The 16,719-nt window shown below is 44.6% G+C and overlaps 1 protein-coding gene across 1 annotated transcript; it reads right to left on the bottom strand.

Annotated features, from left to right (window-relative positions):
- Positions 1 to 423: 423 nt before the first annotated feature.
- CCDC177 (coiled-coil domain containing 177) lies at positions 424 to 5,378 on the bottom strand. The gene is made up of 2 exons (XM_039324025.1): positions 5,010 to 5,378; positions 424 to 4,242 (listed from the first exon to the last, which is right to left on the bottom strand). The coding sequence occupies exon 2, from the start codon at positions 4,220 to 4,222 to the stop codon at positions 2,210 to 2,212; it is 2,013 nt and encodes a 670-aa protein (XP_039179959.1). The 5' UTR covers positions 4,223 to 4,242; positions 5,010 to 5,378; the 3' UTR covers positions 424 to 2,209.
- Positions 5,379 to 16,719: the final 11,341 nt, after the last annotated feature.

Raw genomic sequence — 16,719 nt, 5'->3', positions numbered from 1 at the left:
CCAGTCAGCCAGATATTTAGACTGGATTTGGAATTTTGATCCATCTAACGAGTCCTTCCCAATTACCTGAAATAAGCAAATGTTGTTTGATGGTGTTCAAGATATTGTCACGGGATATAAGCTACTCCAGGTAAATCTGCCTTTTGCCATCATTAATATTTTGAATGCACTCAGAAAAATTGCAAATTTAAACAATCAAATTTTGTGTGAATACTGTCCAATGCCATATCATGACGATCATACCCTTTAAGCAACACAATAAAAATATTTCAAAGATACCATTCAAGAAGCCTTTTTTAATAAAAGGTGTATCTGGCATATAAAGTTTCACGGTATAGCCTCATGACCCAGAAAATTCCATTTGCTTAGAAGGGGATAGAGGTTTTTGATACATCTGACAACTTTTAAAGGAATTTTGCTTGCAACATTATCCGTTTCATAATAGCCATTTTTAATACCATACTAGGATGCTTATCTTTAAATCCAGGACAAGATCGTTTTATCCTCCCATATCCATATACAGACGACAATGGGACTGGCAAGTGGAGATTACTTTCACACTGACAGCAGGAAAGCAGCACCTTGCTTCCAGATAACCAATCAGCCCTGCTTTCCAATACTTCAGTGCTGGTTCATTCTCACCTCGCTTCCAGCATCTGATGCCTAAATCATTGCCTTATTTAAAAATGGGGCCTGCCCTGGAGCTTTTAAAGCAAACATCTTCTGAACCCATTCCCCACCATCCAGTCAGAGCTGAAGAAGCTTCTTGGATGAGAAGTGAAACATCTTCAAAGAAAAACAAGAAAGTCCAGTTGCCTTGTGAAAAAAGGGCATCTTTGGGATAACTATGTCCTGGATGACTTGAGAATCTCCATAAACATCTTCTGAACCACAGACTTACAAGATACCATTTGCATAATGAGATGTTCTGACTTTAACAGCTAAGCAGAGAATAAATGTGATTTATTTCTGCATAGAAGAGTTCTCATAGGGTTAGACATCATTAAGAATATTCCACAAGTAATAAATTGTACTTGCCTGTTGAGCAGGAATACTACAAAACATACCAATTCCAAGACATGTTACTATATTTTGTTATTAGCACCAATTGAGACATCCTTGACATACAGGTGCAATCAATTATACAGTGTTGAGCTGATGAATGTATATTATTAATCTACAGGATTTTCATAGACCTTTCCCTGCAGTGTTATACTTATTTTCTATCCAAAAATGAGTGTCCTTTTATTATCCAAGTACACTATACTTGGAGCACATTTGTATGCAACAAGATGTTTTCAAGTTGACCCAGTAACTTTGGGATAATTATTCACATACATCACTACTGATAATTATACAAGGCTTATTCTTTCCATTGTGAATCTTGTGAAATGTAGACCATGAAGACCTGGGTCTTCCCCCAGCTATTGAAGCCAGGATGTTAATTATGGAGCTCAGGCATTGGTCTGTGTGATTGATTATGGAAATTTAATTGGACCTTCACTTATTTTGTTTTCATTTGGTTTTAATGGAAAACCTTGGTTTTTTCCCCTTTGTTACCCAGAGTTTCTTTGGAGATGGACAGCTATATTAAATGGATTAATACATAAATAAATAATAGTTAATGAAAGGGACTGTATAAATGACACTTTCTACACATTTGCAATTTTATTGGAACAAGTTTTTCCACATGCTTTCATGTTGTGAATCAGAATTTCAGTTTTGTTATTAAAAAGTTACAAGGCCTAGAGTTTCCAACCAGAAGGATAAATAAAGTGCACCAGATAAACTCTTTTTCAAATATGGACATATATAAGAGACCAAAAGTTCCGCTGCAGAGTGACATTCAAATTAAGACTCAGATATATCAATATGATAATACTTCATTAGAATTTGAGGGAACTGAAATGGCCCTTGAGGAGGGGAAAGAATTCTTATATAAAATGTACCTATCTTGATTTTATTCCATGGAAACAGTATTTTATTCAACAGAGGAAGGGATACATATTTTCTCTGTATAGATGGTTGCATTATTTTGAATACGTATAACAAGAGCATTTGAAAAAGGTCTATGAAGCATATGGCCAAGTTTTTGTGCTCCATAAAATAATAAAGTGTTTTTAAAAAAAAAAAAAAAAAAATCTCCCAGTTCTGACAATAGGCAGCAAAACAGAAATCCCCACTGAATCCCAAATAAAAAAAAGACAATTCATTTTTTAACGAGGCTGGCTTGCAGTTCTGCCTCAAAGGCCATCTTGTCAAAGGTACGGATGTTCATCTCTTCCCGGACTTTTTCCCTCACGTGAAATGAGGCCCGAGCCACAGACCTTGCATTTTCCAAGACATTTTTTTTCTCCCTACAAATCTGTTCACTTCGCTCCAGCTTTTTCTCAATAGACATCAGGATCTCCCTCCGGCGGATATCTTCATACTCCTCGACTTTCCTCTTGTTTACTTTCTGCACCTTCTCCTTCTCCAGCCGGTTCTGCACCACCTTTCGAGCTTTCTGCTGGACAACTTCCTCGGCCACCTGAGCAGCATGTTGGAGCTTCCTCTCTGAAGCTTGAGCTAAGGCTCTTATGTGCTCCTTCTGTTCCCGGTCTTTGCGCTCTGCTGCCAGCTTGGCCCTCTGGAACTGCAGGTCTTCCCGTTTGGCTCTCTCTCTCAATTCCTGGTTCCTTTTCTCAATGAGCTGCTCATAGTTCTCTTGAGCTTTGCTTAGGCTCCCTTCCATGGCGGCCCTCAGCACTGCCCTCTCTTGGGTCTCCTGCTTAGCCAGTCCCTTGAGAATGGCCTTGTGTTTCTGCCTGTCAGCTTGATTGAGCAGCTTCTTCTCCTTCTGAATCAGCTGTTCTTTCATAAGCTTCTTCTGGGCTGCCAAGGTGAGCTTTTCTTGCAGCAGCTGCACCTCTCGCACCTGGGCTTCTTTCTTGCTTTCTTCCTGAGCTTTCAGGTTGTGCTCTTGGTGGCGTTTCCTCTTCTTGTCCTCCAGAGCAGCCTTTTCCAGCCTCTCCCTCCTCACACGCTCCTGCTTCTCCACGTGTTCCCGCCACTTCTCGTCCTCCATCAAGGTCTGTCTTTGCTTCACCTGGACAGCCTCTTCCCAAGTATGGGTCAGGTGGCCACGTCTCTTCTCCAGCCGGGATTCCCACATCCGGTGGCCCTGCAGCAGAGCCAGCTGCTTTTCCTGCTCCTCCTGCCTCCTCCTCTGCTCTGCCACCCTCCTCTGCACATCCCACTGGAGGTGGGCGCTGTACTGCTGCTCCTTCCACAGGCTCTCCTCTTGGTGCTTGGCTATCATCAGGGCAGCAATTTTTCGGTCCCTCTCAGATACCTCCTTGAAGCCCTTCTTCTGCTTCACTTCCCTGACAATCCTCTCCACTTTCTGGGTGGTTTGTGGGGAGTGGCTCAGGTCACTCAGGCTGAAACTGCGACCCACCAGGGAGGTCATGGTGGCCACGTTCTTAGTCCTAGGCAGACCCTGGGACCATTTGTCCCTGCTGCTGTCTCCGCTGTAGGAAGATGAGGCCCCTGAGTCAGAGGAGGTCTTGGTGGAGAAGCCCTCTCTCCTCTTTTGCAGGGAATCCAGGGAGTGGCTCTTCTTGGTTTTGGGGCCACTCAGGGGAGGAGGTGGGGGCCCTGCAGCCGCTTTGGGCTTGCCTGCCGAAGGGCAGCTCCCATCGGGCACAGTGCTTTTGAAGGCCGTCCTGGAAGCCGGGGAGGAAGGGAGGCTTCCGGTCAGGACAGGCGTGAAAAGCCTCCGCTTCTCCTCTCGGATTATCCTCTCCCTTTCCTCCCGGCACTGCTGCAGCTTCCTCTGCCGATCCATCTCGTAGGCCTCATAGAGGCCGGCGGCGACGCGCATAGACCTGCCGGGAGCCTCCTTGATCAGCTCGTTGAGCGGCCGGGTCAGCAGCTCCACCGGCTTGACGGCACATCGAGCGCAGGCTTCAAGGGAGCGGGGACTGGTGAGCACGTAGCGGCTGCCTTGGGCTTCCGGGCAGTCGAAGTTGTACAGATCCAGGTGCAGCATCGGCGACTCTTCGCGAGTTTTCTCCGGGTCTCTGACTGGAGGAGGCACCGCTGCCGGAAGGGGTGCGGGCGGCTGAACTGCAGCCTCGGCCGTCGCGGAGGTAGCGGCTGCCGCAGCCTCTTCTCCCCCCGCGGCACTCCCAGGATCGGGGCATGCGTCCTTGCCAGGATCCGCTACCGGATCCACCATTGTCTGGCTCCCTCCAGAATCTGCAATAAAAGTAGACAGTTACGAAGGACAGGCAAAAGAATCAAGTGGGGTTTTCGGCAAAATAAATAAATAAATCCCCGTTGTGCTCTGCCTCTCCATGCCCGCCAAAGGCGAGAGAAGCGTCGCCGCAAAGGAAATCGGGTCTGCCGGGATGGTTGCTGCAGCGGTGGCGAAAAGTGGAAGCTCTTAATAAGTCCCAAGGGGCGTCAAGCGGAGGCTGAGCAGGTTGCAAATTTCAGCCTCCCCCTCTCCCCCCCTTTGCCATTCACTGTCCTGGGCGTCATGATTGGCTGCGTCGGAAGTTCTAAGCCCTCCTCCCCATCCTGGGCACCCGAGTTGGGGGCGGGGAAAGAACCCCACCTTTCTTTTCTCTCCCCCCTCCCCTAATAATTGTTGTCGTACAGATTGAAGATTTAAGTTCTAGCAGGGCGGCTGGGCGGAAACGGCATCAGGCACCCCGAACACCTTCCCGAAAGGCAAAGAGAGATTTCGTCGTGGGGTTTCTGTTGCCATCTTTTCCCCTAATTCCGGGTCCACCCAGAGCCACTCGCTACAGCTCCCCCCCCCCCTCGGGGAGCCACAGCCTCTCCCTGGCATCGGCGATGGGGGAAATCCGTGGCCCCCAGAAACGCCCCAATCCGATGAAGGCAACCCTTGGCTGTTTCGTTTGACAGAGCTTCCCCGAGGTTTTCCTCCCCTACCCACCCCTGCGGTCCCGGGAAGCCTGCTTCAAACAGGAGTTCTCCCCGGAGTGTAGTTCGCTCACCTCTTCTGTCGCGGGGGTTTATTGCCTTCGGCCTCCCGGGGCGGGGGCCGAGAGTTGTTGGAGGAAGCCAGCAGATCGGTCAGGGAGCAGGCTGCGATTTTGGAGGGTCAGTTCAGGTCTCCTGTGGCAACAGCAGCGGTGGCCGCGGCGGCAGCGGCTTCTGCATGGCGTCCGGCAAAGCCCGCGCAGTGTCTCTCCCGCAGCCCCATCGCCGTTTGCTGGTGGCTTGGGTCCTCGGTCCCGAGCATTTCAACGAGCCCACCCCCGGGCTGAAATTGGCGGAGGTCAGCGCCGTCTCATCTCAGCCCGGGAGACCCACCTCCGTCTCGCGGCTTACCTCGCAGCTCCTCCTGCTGACAATGTGAAGACGAGCGGTTGGTCTTCCAGGGGAGGAGAAAAGGCGTGGAGGGGGGGGGGACCGAACAGCAACAGGCCCCCTGATCTGCTGCTTCCCGCAACATCGTGGGGCCAGGGAGGAGAAGGTGCGGGAGGAAGGAAGGAAAGGAGGGTGTGGATACAGAAACGCTGAGCTCGGAGAGGGTTGGTGTTTTTAGCTGAGCGGAGGGGATGGATGGCATCGCCGGCAAATGATAGGTCTTCCCAAGGTTCACCCATCCTTGGTTTTGCTGGTGCATCCCTTCCTCAAAATACAGAAATGAAAATTGGTTTCTGGCACTTTTTTCTTCTTCTTCTCCATAATCCTTAGGACAAATCAATGGCATTTCTCTGTACTGCAGATGGGAACAAATAGGCTGCCTAAGGCCCCTTCAGATGAATGGGATTTAAAGGGGGTTTTGTAGGTCATAAACTTGCCATTGTGCTTCCCTCATATTTCAAGCACAGATCAAGAGATTAAGTTCTGATTGTGTCTGCATTAGCAGATTGACTGTGGTTTACTGAATAAGCAAGAATTGAGTGGGGTTCCCACAAACTGTTAGAAATTATGAACTACAGATTACAGTGAGTGAGTGTTCATATAACACTGGTAATTCAAAATGAAGGAAACTTAGTGAGATATATAAACTTAATGGAGGAGGGGAGACTTAGCCAATCTGTGGCCAACAAGCAGATAGTACACTAGAGGCCCCCCTTCTTTGATATAAAGTGGTACTTTCCAATTCTGCTTGTGTAATCAATGCTTATATTCCAGCATGCAGCTCAGTTGTTCAGAAAAGGATGGAGGGGTAATATCCTAGAGAGACCATAGAAAGCGCTAGAAGTCATGGGAAGAAAGAACCTCCACTGTAGACTATGTATAAAATACATACATAAATACCAGTGGTGGGATTCAGCCAGTTCGCACCACTTCGGCAGAACCAGTAGCTAATTTTTTGTTGCCCAGGCCTAGAATGGACTTCCGGAAGTGGCATCCACACAGAGAACCAGTTGTTCCCATATTTGAATCCCACCACTGATACATACATACATACATACATACATACATACATACATGGTGTTGTTGTTAATTGCAAAGTCGTGTCCGACCCATCGCGACCCCATGGGCAACGTTCCTCCAGGTCTTTCTGTCCTCTACCATCTTCTGGAGTCCATTTAAGTTCACACCTACTGCTTCAGTGACTCCATCCAGCCATCTCATTCTCTGTCGTCCCCTTCTTCTATTGCCCTCAATCTTTCCCATTAGGCCCTTCTCCAGTGAGTCCTTTTCTTCTCATTAGGTGGCCAAAGTATTTGAGTTTCAACTTCAGGATCTGGCCTTCTAAAGAGCAGTCGGGGTTGATCTCTTCTAGGACTGACCAGTTTGAACGCCTTGCAGTCCAAGGGACTCGCCTGAGTCTTCTCCAGCACCATAGTTCAAAGGCCTCAATTCTTTTCCGCTCAGCCTTTCTTATGGTCCAACTTTCATAGCCATACATTGCAACTGGGAAAACCATGGCCTGGACTATACGCACTTTTGTTGGCAGGGTGATGTCTCTGCTTTTTAGTATGCTGTCTAGATTTGCCATAGCTTTCCTCCCCAGGAGCAAGCGTCTTTTAATTTCTTGGCTGCAGTCCCCATCTGAGGTGATCTTTGAGCCCAGAAAAATAAAATCTGTCACTACCTCCATTTCTTCCCCATCTATTTGCCAGGAATTGAGAGGGCCGGATGCCATGATTTTGGTTTTCTTAATGTTGAGTTTCAAGCCAACTTTTGCACTCTCCTTCTTCACCCGCATCAAGAGGCTCTTTAGTTCCTCTTCACTTTCTGCCCTTAGAGTGGTATCATCTGCATATCTTAGGTTGTTGATATTTCTCCCGGCAATCTTAATTCCAACTTTTGATTCATCTAGCCCTGCCTTTCTCATGATGTGCTCTGCATATAAGTTAAATAGGCAGGGCGACAGTATACAGCCTTGCCGGACTCCTTTTCCAATTTTGAACCAATCAGTGGTTCCGTGTCCAGTTCTCACTGTTGCTTCTTGACCCGCATATAGGTTTCTCAAGAGACAAATGAGATGGTCTGGTACTCCCATCTCTTTAAGAACTTGCCACAATTTGTTGTGATCCACACAATCAAAGGCTTTTGCATAGTCAATGAAGCAGAAGTAGATGTTTTTCTGGAACTCCCTAGCTTTCTCCATGATCCAGCGTATGTTGGCAATTTGATCTCTAGTTCCTCTGCCTCTTCGAAATCCTGCCTGTACTTCTGGTAGTTCTCGATCTACATACTGCTGGAGTCTAGCTTGTAGGATTTTAAGCATAACTTTACTAGCATGTGAAATGAGTGCAATGGTGCGATAGTTTGAACATTCTTTGGCGTTGCCTTTTTTGGAATTGGAATGTAAACTGACCTTTTCCAATCCTGTGGCCACTGTTGAGTTTTCCAAATTTGCTGGCAAATTGAGTGTAGCACTTTTACTGCATCGTCTTTTAAGATTTTGAATAGCTCAGCTGGAATACTGTCACCTCCACTAGCTTTGTTGTTGCTCAGATTTTCTAAGGCCCATTTCACTTCACATTCTAGGATGTCTGGTTCAAGGTCAGTGACCATCTCATTGTGGTTATCTGGGATGTTAAGCTCATTCTTGTATAGTTCTTCTGTGTAGTTTTGCCATCTCTTCTTAATCTCTTCTGCCTCTGTTAGGTCTCTGCCATTTTGGTCCTTTATCATGCCCATCTTTGCATGAAACGTTCCCTTCATATCTCCAATTTTCTTGAAGAGATCTCTGGTCCTCCCTATTCTGTTGTTTTCTTCTATTTCTTTGCACTGTTCATTTAAGAAGGCATTCTTATCTCTTCTAGCTACTCTCTGGAATTCTGCATTCAATTGGGTGTATCTTTTTCTTTCTCCCTTGCCTTTCGCTTCCCTTCTTTCCTCAGCTATTTGCAAAGCTTCCTCAGACAGCCATTTTGCTTTCTTGCATTTCTTTTTCTTTGGGATGGTTTTAGTTGCTACCTCTTGTACAATGTTGCGAACTTCCATCCATAGTTCTTCAGGCACTCTGTCTATCAGATCTAATTCCTTAAATCTATTTGTCACCTCTACTGTATATTCATCAGGAATATGATTTAGTTCATACCTGAGTGGCCTAGTGCTTTTCCCTACTTTTTTCAATTTAAGCCTAAATTTTGCAATGAGAAGCTCATGATCTGAGCCACAGTCAGTTCCTGGTCTTGTTTTTACTGACTGTATACAGCTTCTCCATCTTTGGCTGCAGAGCACATAGTCAATTTGATTTCTATGTTGACCGTTTGGTGATGTCCATGTATAGAGCCGTCTCTTGGGTTGTTGGAAAAGAGTGTTTGTTATGACCATCGTATTCTCTTGACAAAATTCTATTAGCCTGTGCCCTGCTTCATTTTGTACTCCAAAGCCAAACTTGCCTGTTATTCCGGTTATCTTTTGGCTTCCTACCTTAGCATTCCAATCCCCCATGATGATAAGAGCATCATTTTTTGGTGTTAATTCTATAAGGTGCTTTAGGGCTTCATAAAACTGGTCATTTTGGGTCCAGGCTCCATGCATATTTATAGCGTGACCTTCACACCACACAAGAAGTTTAAGCTGGCTCTTGAACCTCCATGAAAGGAATATGTTGATCTAGGGGAGATGATGCATCTGAAATCTGGGGTGCTCTTGAGGCCCTACTGGGATTTGTTCCTTGGCAGATGCCTAGCCATTTTAGTTCACGGGTGTGACTTTAATCAAAGAGAATACCATGTGAAAAGGAAGTTGTCCTTGCAAAACTAGAAGATCAAAAATTAACCTCCTTTTTCTGGAACGTGTATGGGAAATCAGTGGAGTGTAACTGAGAGGCTTCTGCCAGCAGATCCAGTGGTGAGGGATGCTGGGAAGTGAAAGGCAGCCGCATCAGAGGACCACGCATTGCCTGTCCCTAATCCAGAGGGTTTAAGATAAAACAAAGCTTTTAAAGAATCCTCTGGGGCTGGGCCATCCCCTACACCCTCTGAGTACACTTCTATACAGCCACTAGGCTTGCTTTTTTTCTGCAGTGGATTGACACTGCCATATTAATATCCCTATTTGCTGCCCTTTGGGGCTTGGGAGAATGAAATAAGTGGAGCACAGAAAGGTCACCCAGCTGCCTAACAAAGGAATGGGGGGGGGGGGAAATAGCTCTTTTGTAACAAGGAGGGGGGGAAAGCCCCACTGATGAGGCAGAACAGAACAGCAGTAAAGCCACATCACCTTTCCAATTGTTCCTAAAGAATGAAGGACCTCTGATAAAATACTAAGTGCCTTACCTTCAGAAAGGAGGGGGGAAATCCCTGTGGGAAGATGGAAATCTAAGAACTTTTAGCCAATGGGAACCCGCCTGTCCTTCAGCTCCATTCTTTTTATACATGAATTTTATTAAAAGCTACAATTAAAAAGATCAAAACTAATACAAATTAAAAGAATAAAAAAAAGAAAAATAGTGAAAAAAATATAGGAAGAAAAATAGAAAGAAAAATAAGAACGTAGTAAAGAAAAAAAATGCACAAATGACTTCCTGTTCCTCACAAGTATAAACTGTTTTAATATTACTTTCTTTTAAAAATACAACAAATGATCTCTTCTTTCTATATCCCAACCCTTATAGATATACAAATCCTTAAAGCCATGTCACTTCATCCTGATCAGCAAAAGTCTATTAATGGACTTTTATTAAAATAATATTATTTATATGAATAGATTCACATTCATTAATTTCACTAGTAAAACTGATCTTTATTCCCTTCAAATAATGCCCCAGACCTTGATCTTTTTTAATTACAAAATTCTTCAAACCTTTAACAATCTTCTTTTGTAAATTCAACAGAGGAGAATTATCCAAGCCACTCTCCTGGATTGTTATTTGTATCTTCCCTTTAATTATTAAGATATCAGCCAGTTTGACTTGTACTGAATTTTCCAGCTACATCTCTTTCTGTATTATTCTTATAGTCTGACACTTTTAAATCCACTTTCAGATCAGTCTCAGTCTTTTCTGGTAAAATGGTAAAAATAAAAGATGTTATTCCTCTTCTATAACATCTTTTAAACTTAGTGTATCAGTAGAAGCAGACACTCTTAAAATTTACTTCTGAGTCCATTTTTAAAAATATCCTTCAGTATGTCTAATGTTAAAATGTTTTACTTCATTCTGCGTTAAAAGTCAAATGTAAATGTTCTTTTCCTTAACTGCAATCTTTAATTCATTTTGGTTCCTCTTAATGTCCTTTAAAAAAAAAAGAATTCGAAACAAAGCATCTTCCCACAGGAAATATTCTTACAGTTAGTTTCAAGATCTTCTTTCAAATCCTTCTGGACACTTAGCCCATTTGTAACTTTTCAAAAGTAAAGTTCAAATCACCCTTTGTTGTTTATTCCAAAATATTTTTTAAAAGTTTTTAAACTTGTATTTAAAATTTCTTTCATGAAGGATTGCAGGAAATTCACCCAGAGCTATAAAGATTCCTAATAGGTGAAAAACAGTTAACTAGCAAATGTCTAGAGCACTTATGGGTGATCTCAAGTCCTCTCCTTGTCCAAATAGGAATTATGAAGAAATGGTCTACTTGCTGTCTTTTCATTCCACCACCAAAATTGGCTTAGCATGTAACAGAGTCATCCTCAGTTCACCAATTTTTCCCCAGAAATCAGCATGAACTCCTGTCCTTTCGCTTCTGACAAAATATTATAAACTTTCTTAAAGCGTTTCCTTTGGAGCAGTAGTTGAATCAAAAGTTAATGGTGAAAACAAGCATACCATCAATCCTAAGTGGGGCAATTTTTCTGTGAGAAAGATACTGGTGTGGCATGAACAGAGAAGTTTATGAAGCCTACCAGGGCTGAATGCATAGCTGCTGTTCTTAACAAAATAATAAAGAGTCAAATAAAAACATATTTTCTTTTTTAGTATGAATGGTAGATTTATTACATTTTAATTTACATCAATACAAACATAGCTATGTGGATGACACAATTCTCTTTCAGGGAAAAAAATTATACAAAGGACAGAAAAAATAAAAGCATGAATTAAAAGGGGGTAAAAAAATGAAAACTGGAATTCACTTTTCTTTTTTTGAGGATCTCATCAGGTCCTGCTAACAGTCTTCCCCATTTTCTTGATTCCCTCACTCATTCTTCATGGATCTATTTTGCAATTCAATCAGGACAGGAGTTCATGCTGAATCATTTAAAATGAAGTTTTATTATTTATGTTTATCTCTATATCAAAAAGGTACACTAAGTCTGGTCTTTTTTAAGATAATGAATATAACATACATACATTTATTGCATATTTCTAAGCTGCCATATTTCTTTTAGTGCATTTTTAATTGTTTTTAGAGAGCCCTCAGTAAAGGAGTATTTCCAAAATATTTAGGCCAATTAACAGTCCAGGCCACCATTTTGCCTGACACCTGGAAATCTCCTTTAGTTGGATCACTGTGTCTGGCCTCCATTAACTTCCTAACAAACATAATGCAGCCTTTCCTAGATCAGGTTTCAGTGAACTCAGTCACTTGGACTACTGCAATGTGCTCCACATGGGGCTACCCTTGAAGAGCATTTGGAGGTTTCAGTTTTTGGAAGTGTGGTGATGTGGCCAGTTTTTGGGGCCCCTAAAATGACCCATGTTACACTATTGTTCCACAAGCTTTAAAGCCCTCCATAGCATGGGTCCAGGTTACTTGAGAATGGGACCTCACCTCAATGGGACATGATGACCCCACCCTTGCTGGCTGTGGATCCCATCAGTCAAGGAATTCTGGTTGGGGTGGGATGGACTTCTCTGCCATAGCACCAGCCCTTTGGCCCTAGGGCAGTGTTTCCCAAACTTGACAATTTTAAGGCATGTGGACTTCAACTCCCAGAATTCCACAGCCAGCAGCTGGCTGTGGAATTCTGGGAGTTGAAGTCCACATGCCTTAAAATTGTCAAGTTTGGGAAACACTGCCCTAGGGTGAGATCTTCCCCCATCTTCCTAATCTTTTGTAAGAGCCTGTTCACACACACAGGCATACACACATATATTTATACACTCTGTGTGTGTGTGTGTGTGTGTGTGTGTGTGTGTGTGTGTGTCCATGCATGCATGCATGCATGTATGGTTTCACCATTGTCGCGCCCTGCGAGGCCTGTTCACCCAGATCGGTCGGAGACGACGCCGTTTTGCCGCTCTGCCATCCGGCAAGGCCCTTGATACCTGGCCACCGCTGTGCAGCCACCATCGCCGCCGCCAGTCTCCCATAGCTGATGACATCATCGGGAAGCATATTGCTACGCTGACATCATCAGGAAGTGCCTCACTGGGCCGACAGTCACTGATGTCATTAGGAAGTGCCTCGCCGGGCCGACAGTCGGACAGGAGCACCGCACTGCTCCTGCAAAGAAGAATGGTGTTCTTGGGTGTGCTTCTGATGGACGCAGACCGTACCCAAACTGATTGGTGACTGGGCTGCAGCATGGGGGTTGTTAGCAATCCCTGGGGAGAGGAGCTAGAGATTGGAAGGTTGGATCTCCTCTGTTCCACCTGGATGGTGTTTTATGGAACAGGGTGGGGCCAGGTGCAGGTGGGGCGTCTAAGGGTGGGGCCATCTAAGGGTGGGGCCGTCTAAGGGCAGGGCGCGCGTACAGTATGTAAGGCACTGGGAGCAAGCCACTCCCAGTGCTAACTTTATTTCCAATTTGGCAATAAAGCTGTTGGAGGTCTAAGCGTTCCTGTTTTCTGGCTTGTCTGTGGAGCTCAAATAGGACATCTTGACAGTAAGTTAGCACTCCTAAGAATCCTTTACTACTTTGTAGTCTTCATCCCTTGGTTCCTGGTGGTGGAGAGAAATGGCAGAGGGAATCCAGGGCATCCCATCGGCGGAGGAGACAAAGGAACTAACAGGTCAGCCTGCATTAACACCTGCAGCCAAGGAAGGGGAGGTCCAGCCGGTGGTGAGGCCTAAGGAAAAGGCCCAGTTACCTGTGGACATAAGGGGGGAGCCCCAGCAGCCGGTTTCTACATCCTCATCCAAGGAATGGTGGCTAAGTCCTGCTCTGCACCAACCAGAGGCTAGCAGGCAACATATTGCAGGAGCAGGCCCCCCTTTGACTGGTTGGAAGGAGAGATGCATAACCGGAGATGAGGAAGAGGAGTGGAGTTATTCCACGGCCCCAGGCCAATACACCCTGGACCTTCTCAGGGACCAGTTTGGGGAAACAGGATACCTTGCACCGCCATCCCGTTCCAGGGTTAGTCCTGGGTTAAGGGCACCAGCGGAGACCTCCAGGGTCCATTTAGCCAGCCCGAAACTCAGGCTAGACCCAGGCAGTCAACCTCCCCAAACGGGGCCTTCTGGGGGACCCGTTTCAATTGAACAGCTTCAATACCACTGTGAGAATCGTTTGGCTAGGGTTCCGGCTGCAGTCCCTTCCAGGCAGCCAGGGTCCTCAGGTTCATGGGGGTCGGGTCCTGACACCCGCCATGCTGGGGGCCCAGATGGGGGTCAGTATACAGCACAGGTGATGGCCCCCTGGCCTCCAGCCGTGATGTGGAATCCACCTCCTATAGCAGGGCCCAGCGGACACCAGACGAGCAGCCAGCCCCTCGAAGGGCTGTTGAGCGGCCAAAAGATCTCAGTTGGCAAACCCCGACTCCCAGTTCCACTTCCAGGGCTATATTTAGATGTTTTAGGTGTAATCGGCCTGGCCATCGGATAGCTGAATGTCCAATTCCAGCAACCACCAGTACTCCCACAGCTGTAGGTAACCCGGGAGTGACAACCACTTTTAATGTTATAAGTTGCCTGATGGCAAGATGGGCTGCAAACAGATTTAATTACTAAAATAAATAAGTATCGTGCCATATTATTGATATATGATGTGCATTAGCCATTCCAGAAGCCTTTTCTGGATAACCAATAGGATGAAAATGCTGCCATGAGCAGCTTTCCAGGCATGAACTGTGTTGGTGATAACTCCATTGAAAGGGACAATAGTATCACATGCAGTAAAACACCACAATGTTCACAACTCACATGGTTTATAGCTTCCTGTGTCAATCCAGCTCAGGGGAATAGCTTGGGGTGATGTATACATTAGGGCTATTGTTTGAGTAGAGCTACCAGCACTGACTGTGCTATTCAGAGTCCTCAGGCTCAACTATAGGAGGATGTATCAGCCCCTTAAACTCCTCACAAGCATCAGTCTATTTGAATAGATGCATTGTTGTTTATTCTGAGGAAGCAAAACCAGAATTTGTTTATACCACTATAAGTCCAAAAATGCTGTTTCTGAAAAGTGATTAAAAAAAAAAATACAGCATAAAGTTACTAAGGGTTTCTTTTTGAAGTTTATAAGGCTGGTTTTAATTATTTGGCATCACTAGAGGGCACTCACTGATCAGAAACCTCGATCCTATTTAAACTTGGTATTTTGTGTGTCTTTTTTTAAACATAGAATTGGAGGGAATGACATAGAAGCCTCTTCATTCTCCTCCACAACCACCACCTTGTGAGACATCTTCCTCTTAAAATAAGAGCAAGGGCAGCAAATTCCAATGAATGAAATTACACGCAAATGTATTTTAATAGCAGTGTAGGCAATTAAAAGAGAGGGCAATGAATCCATATGTGGGCTGAAACAATATAGTTCTGCTACAGTCCTTTAGGCAATGTGAATGAAATCTCTTTCTTATAAGTCCAGTTTTTTGGACTCTGGTCATTGTGGTAGTTCTCAGCAGGGTAAGCAGAACTGTTCCTGTATTGGGAGCAACACCTCTGGGAGGAAAGGGAAGAGACAAAGGTGTTCCATCAAATCCTAGCATTCCCCAAGGATCTGAGGTGATTCCACAAGAGTCTATGGGCAAAAAGGGAAGGAAACCCCTTTTTTTTAATCATTAGAACCACGATTTGATTACCATGATGTAAAAGAAATGTTGAGACTCTAGAAAGAGTACAGACAAGAGCAACAAAGATGATTAGGGGACTGGAGGCTAAAACATAAAAGGAACGGTTGTTGGAATTGGGTATGTCTAGTTTAATGAAGAGAGGAACGAGGGAGTGCATGACAGCAGTGTTCCAATATCTCAGGGGCTGCCACAAAGAAGAGGGAGTCAAGCTATTCTCCAAAGCACCTGAAGGCAGGACAAGAAGCAACGGATGGAAACTAATCAAGGAGAGAAGCAACCTAGAACTGCATTCACCGCCTCCAGAAGAGGTGAATGCTCCAACACTGGAAGTTTTTAAGAAGAGACTGGACAGCCATTTGTCCGAAATGGTATAGGGTTTTCTACCTGAGCAGGGGGTTCGACTAGATGACCTCCAAGGTCCCTTCCAACTTTTATTATTATTATTATTATTACCATCATCATCATCATCTAAAGAAAAACTTCCAGACAGTTAGAACAATTAATCAGTGGAACAATCTGCCTCCAGAAGTTGTGAATGCTCCAACACTGGAAGTTTTTAAGAAGAGACTGGACAGCCAGTTGTCTGAAATGGTATAGGGTTTCCTGCCTGAGCAGGGGGTTGGACTAGATGACCTCCAAAGTCCCTTCCAACTTTATTATGGATCATCGCACAGTCAGCCAGATGCTCAGATTGGATTTGGCATTTTGTCTACCTATCGAGCCCTTACCCAGGACCTGGGATAGGCAGATGTGGATGTTTGATGGTATTACAGATATCGTTGCAGGATGGAAACAGTTCCTAGTAAGGCCGCCTTTTGCAATTGACTAATAACAAATTTGTCAATCCCAATGGTGTTCAAGTGGTGCTCCAGTTGTTTTGGGATTGCACCCAAGGCACCTATTACTATTGGTACTACCCTTGCTTGCTTTTGCCACAGTCTTTCTATTTCTATTTGTAGGTCTTTGTATTTTGTTATCTGGATGACCTCCAAGGTCCCTTCCAACTTTATTATTATTATTATTATTATTATTATTATTATTATTATCATCATCATCATCGAACTTTCCATCTTGGTCAGAGCTTCTAGAATTTCTTTTATAAATAACCCATTCTGTAGCCTGAAAGAATTTGGAAACCTTGCACTAGGAAAATGTGCCTATGCCTTCTATGTTTTCCCTGTTGCCAGAATGTATATAAAGAGACAAGTAAGAGTTTTGGTAGATTACTGGATATCCTTGATTTTATATTTCATATTGCAGCTGGTGAAATTAATGCTGTTCAAAATAATCCTTAGCTTGAACCTGCAGTCTTTATTTTGGTCAACAGTAAATTACATTAAAACATAATTAAAAAGAAAATGCTGCAGTGTTCAGACTTGCATCTGCTG

This window comes from Crotalus tigris, unplaced genomic scaffold (genome assembly GCF_016545835.1).
Source record: "Crotalus tigris isolate CLP2741 ecotype Arizona unplaced genomic scaffold, ASM1654583v1 scf7180000024291.2576520, whole genome shotgun sequence".
NCBI classification, from domain to species: domain Eukaryota; kingdom Metazoa; phylum Chordata; class Lepidosauria; order Squamata; family Viperidae; genus Crotalus; species Crotalus tigris.
The sequence above is the reverse complement of the archived record's forward strand: the minus strand, read 5'-3'. Positions and strand labels throughout refer to the sequence as shown.

Excerpts from the sequence above, each read along its gene's own strand:
- CCDC177 (XM_039324025.1), bottom strand. The coding sequence starts at position 4,222 with ATGGTGGATCCGGTAGCGGATCCTGGCAAGGACGCATGCCCCGATCCT.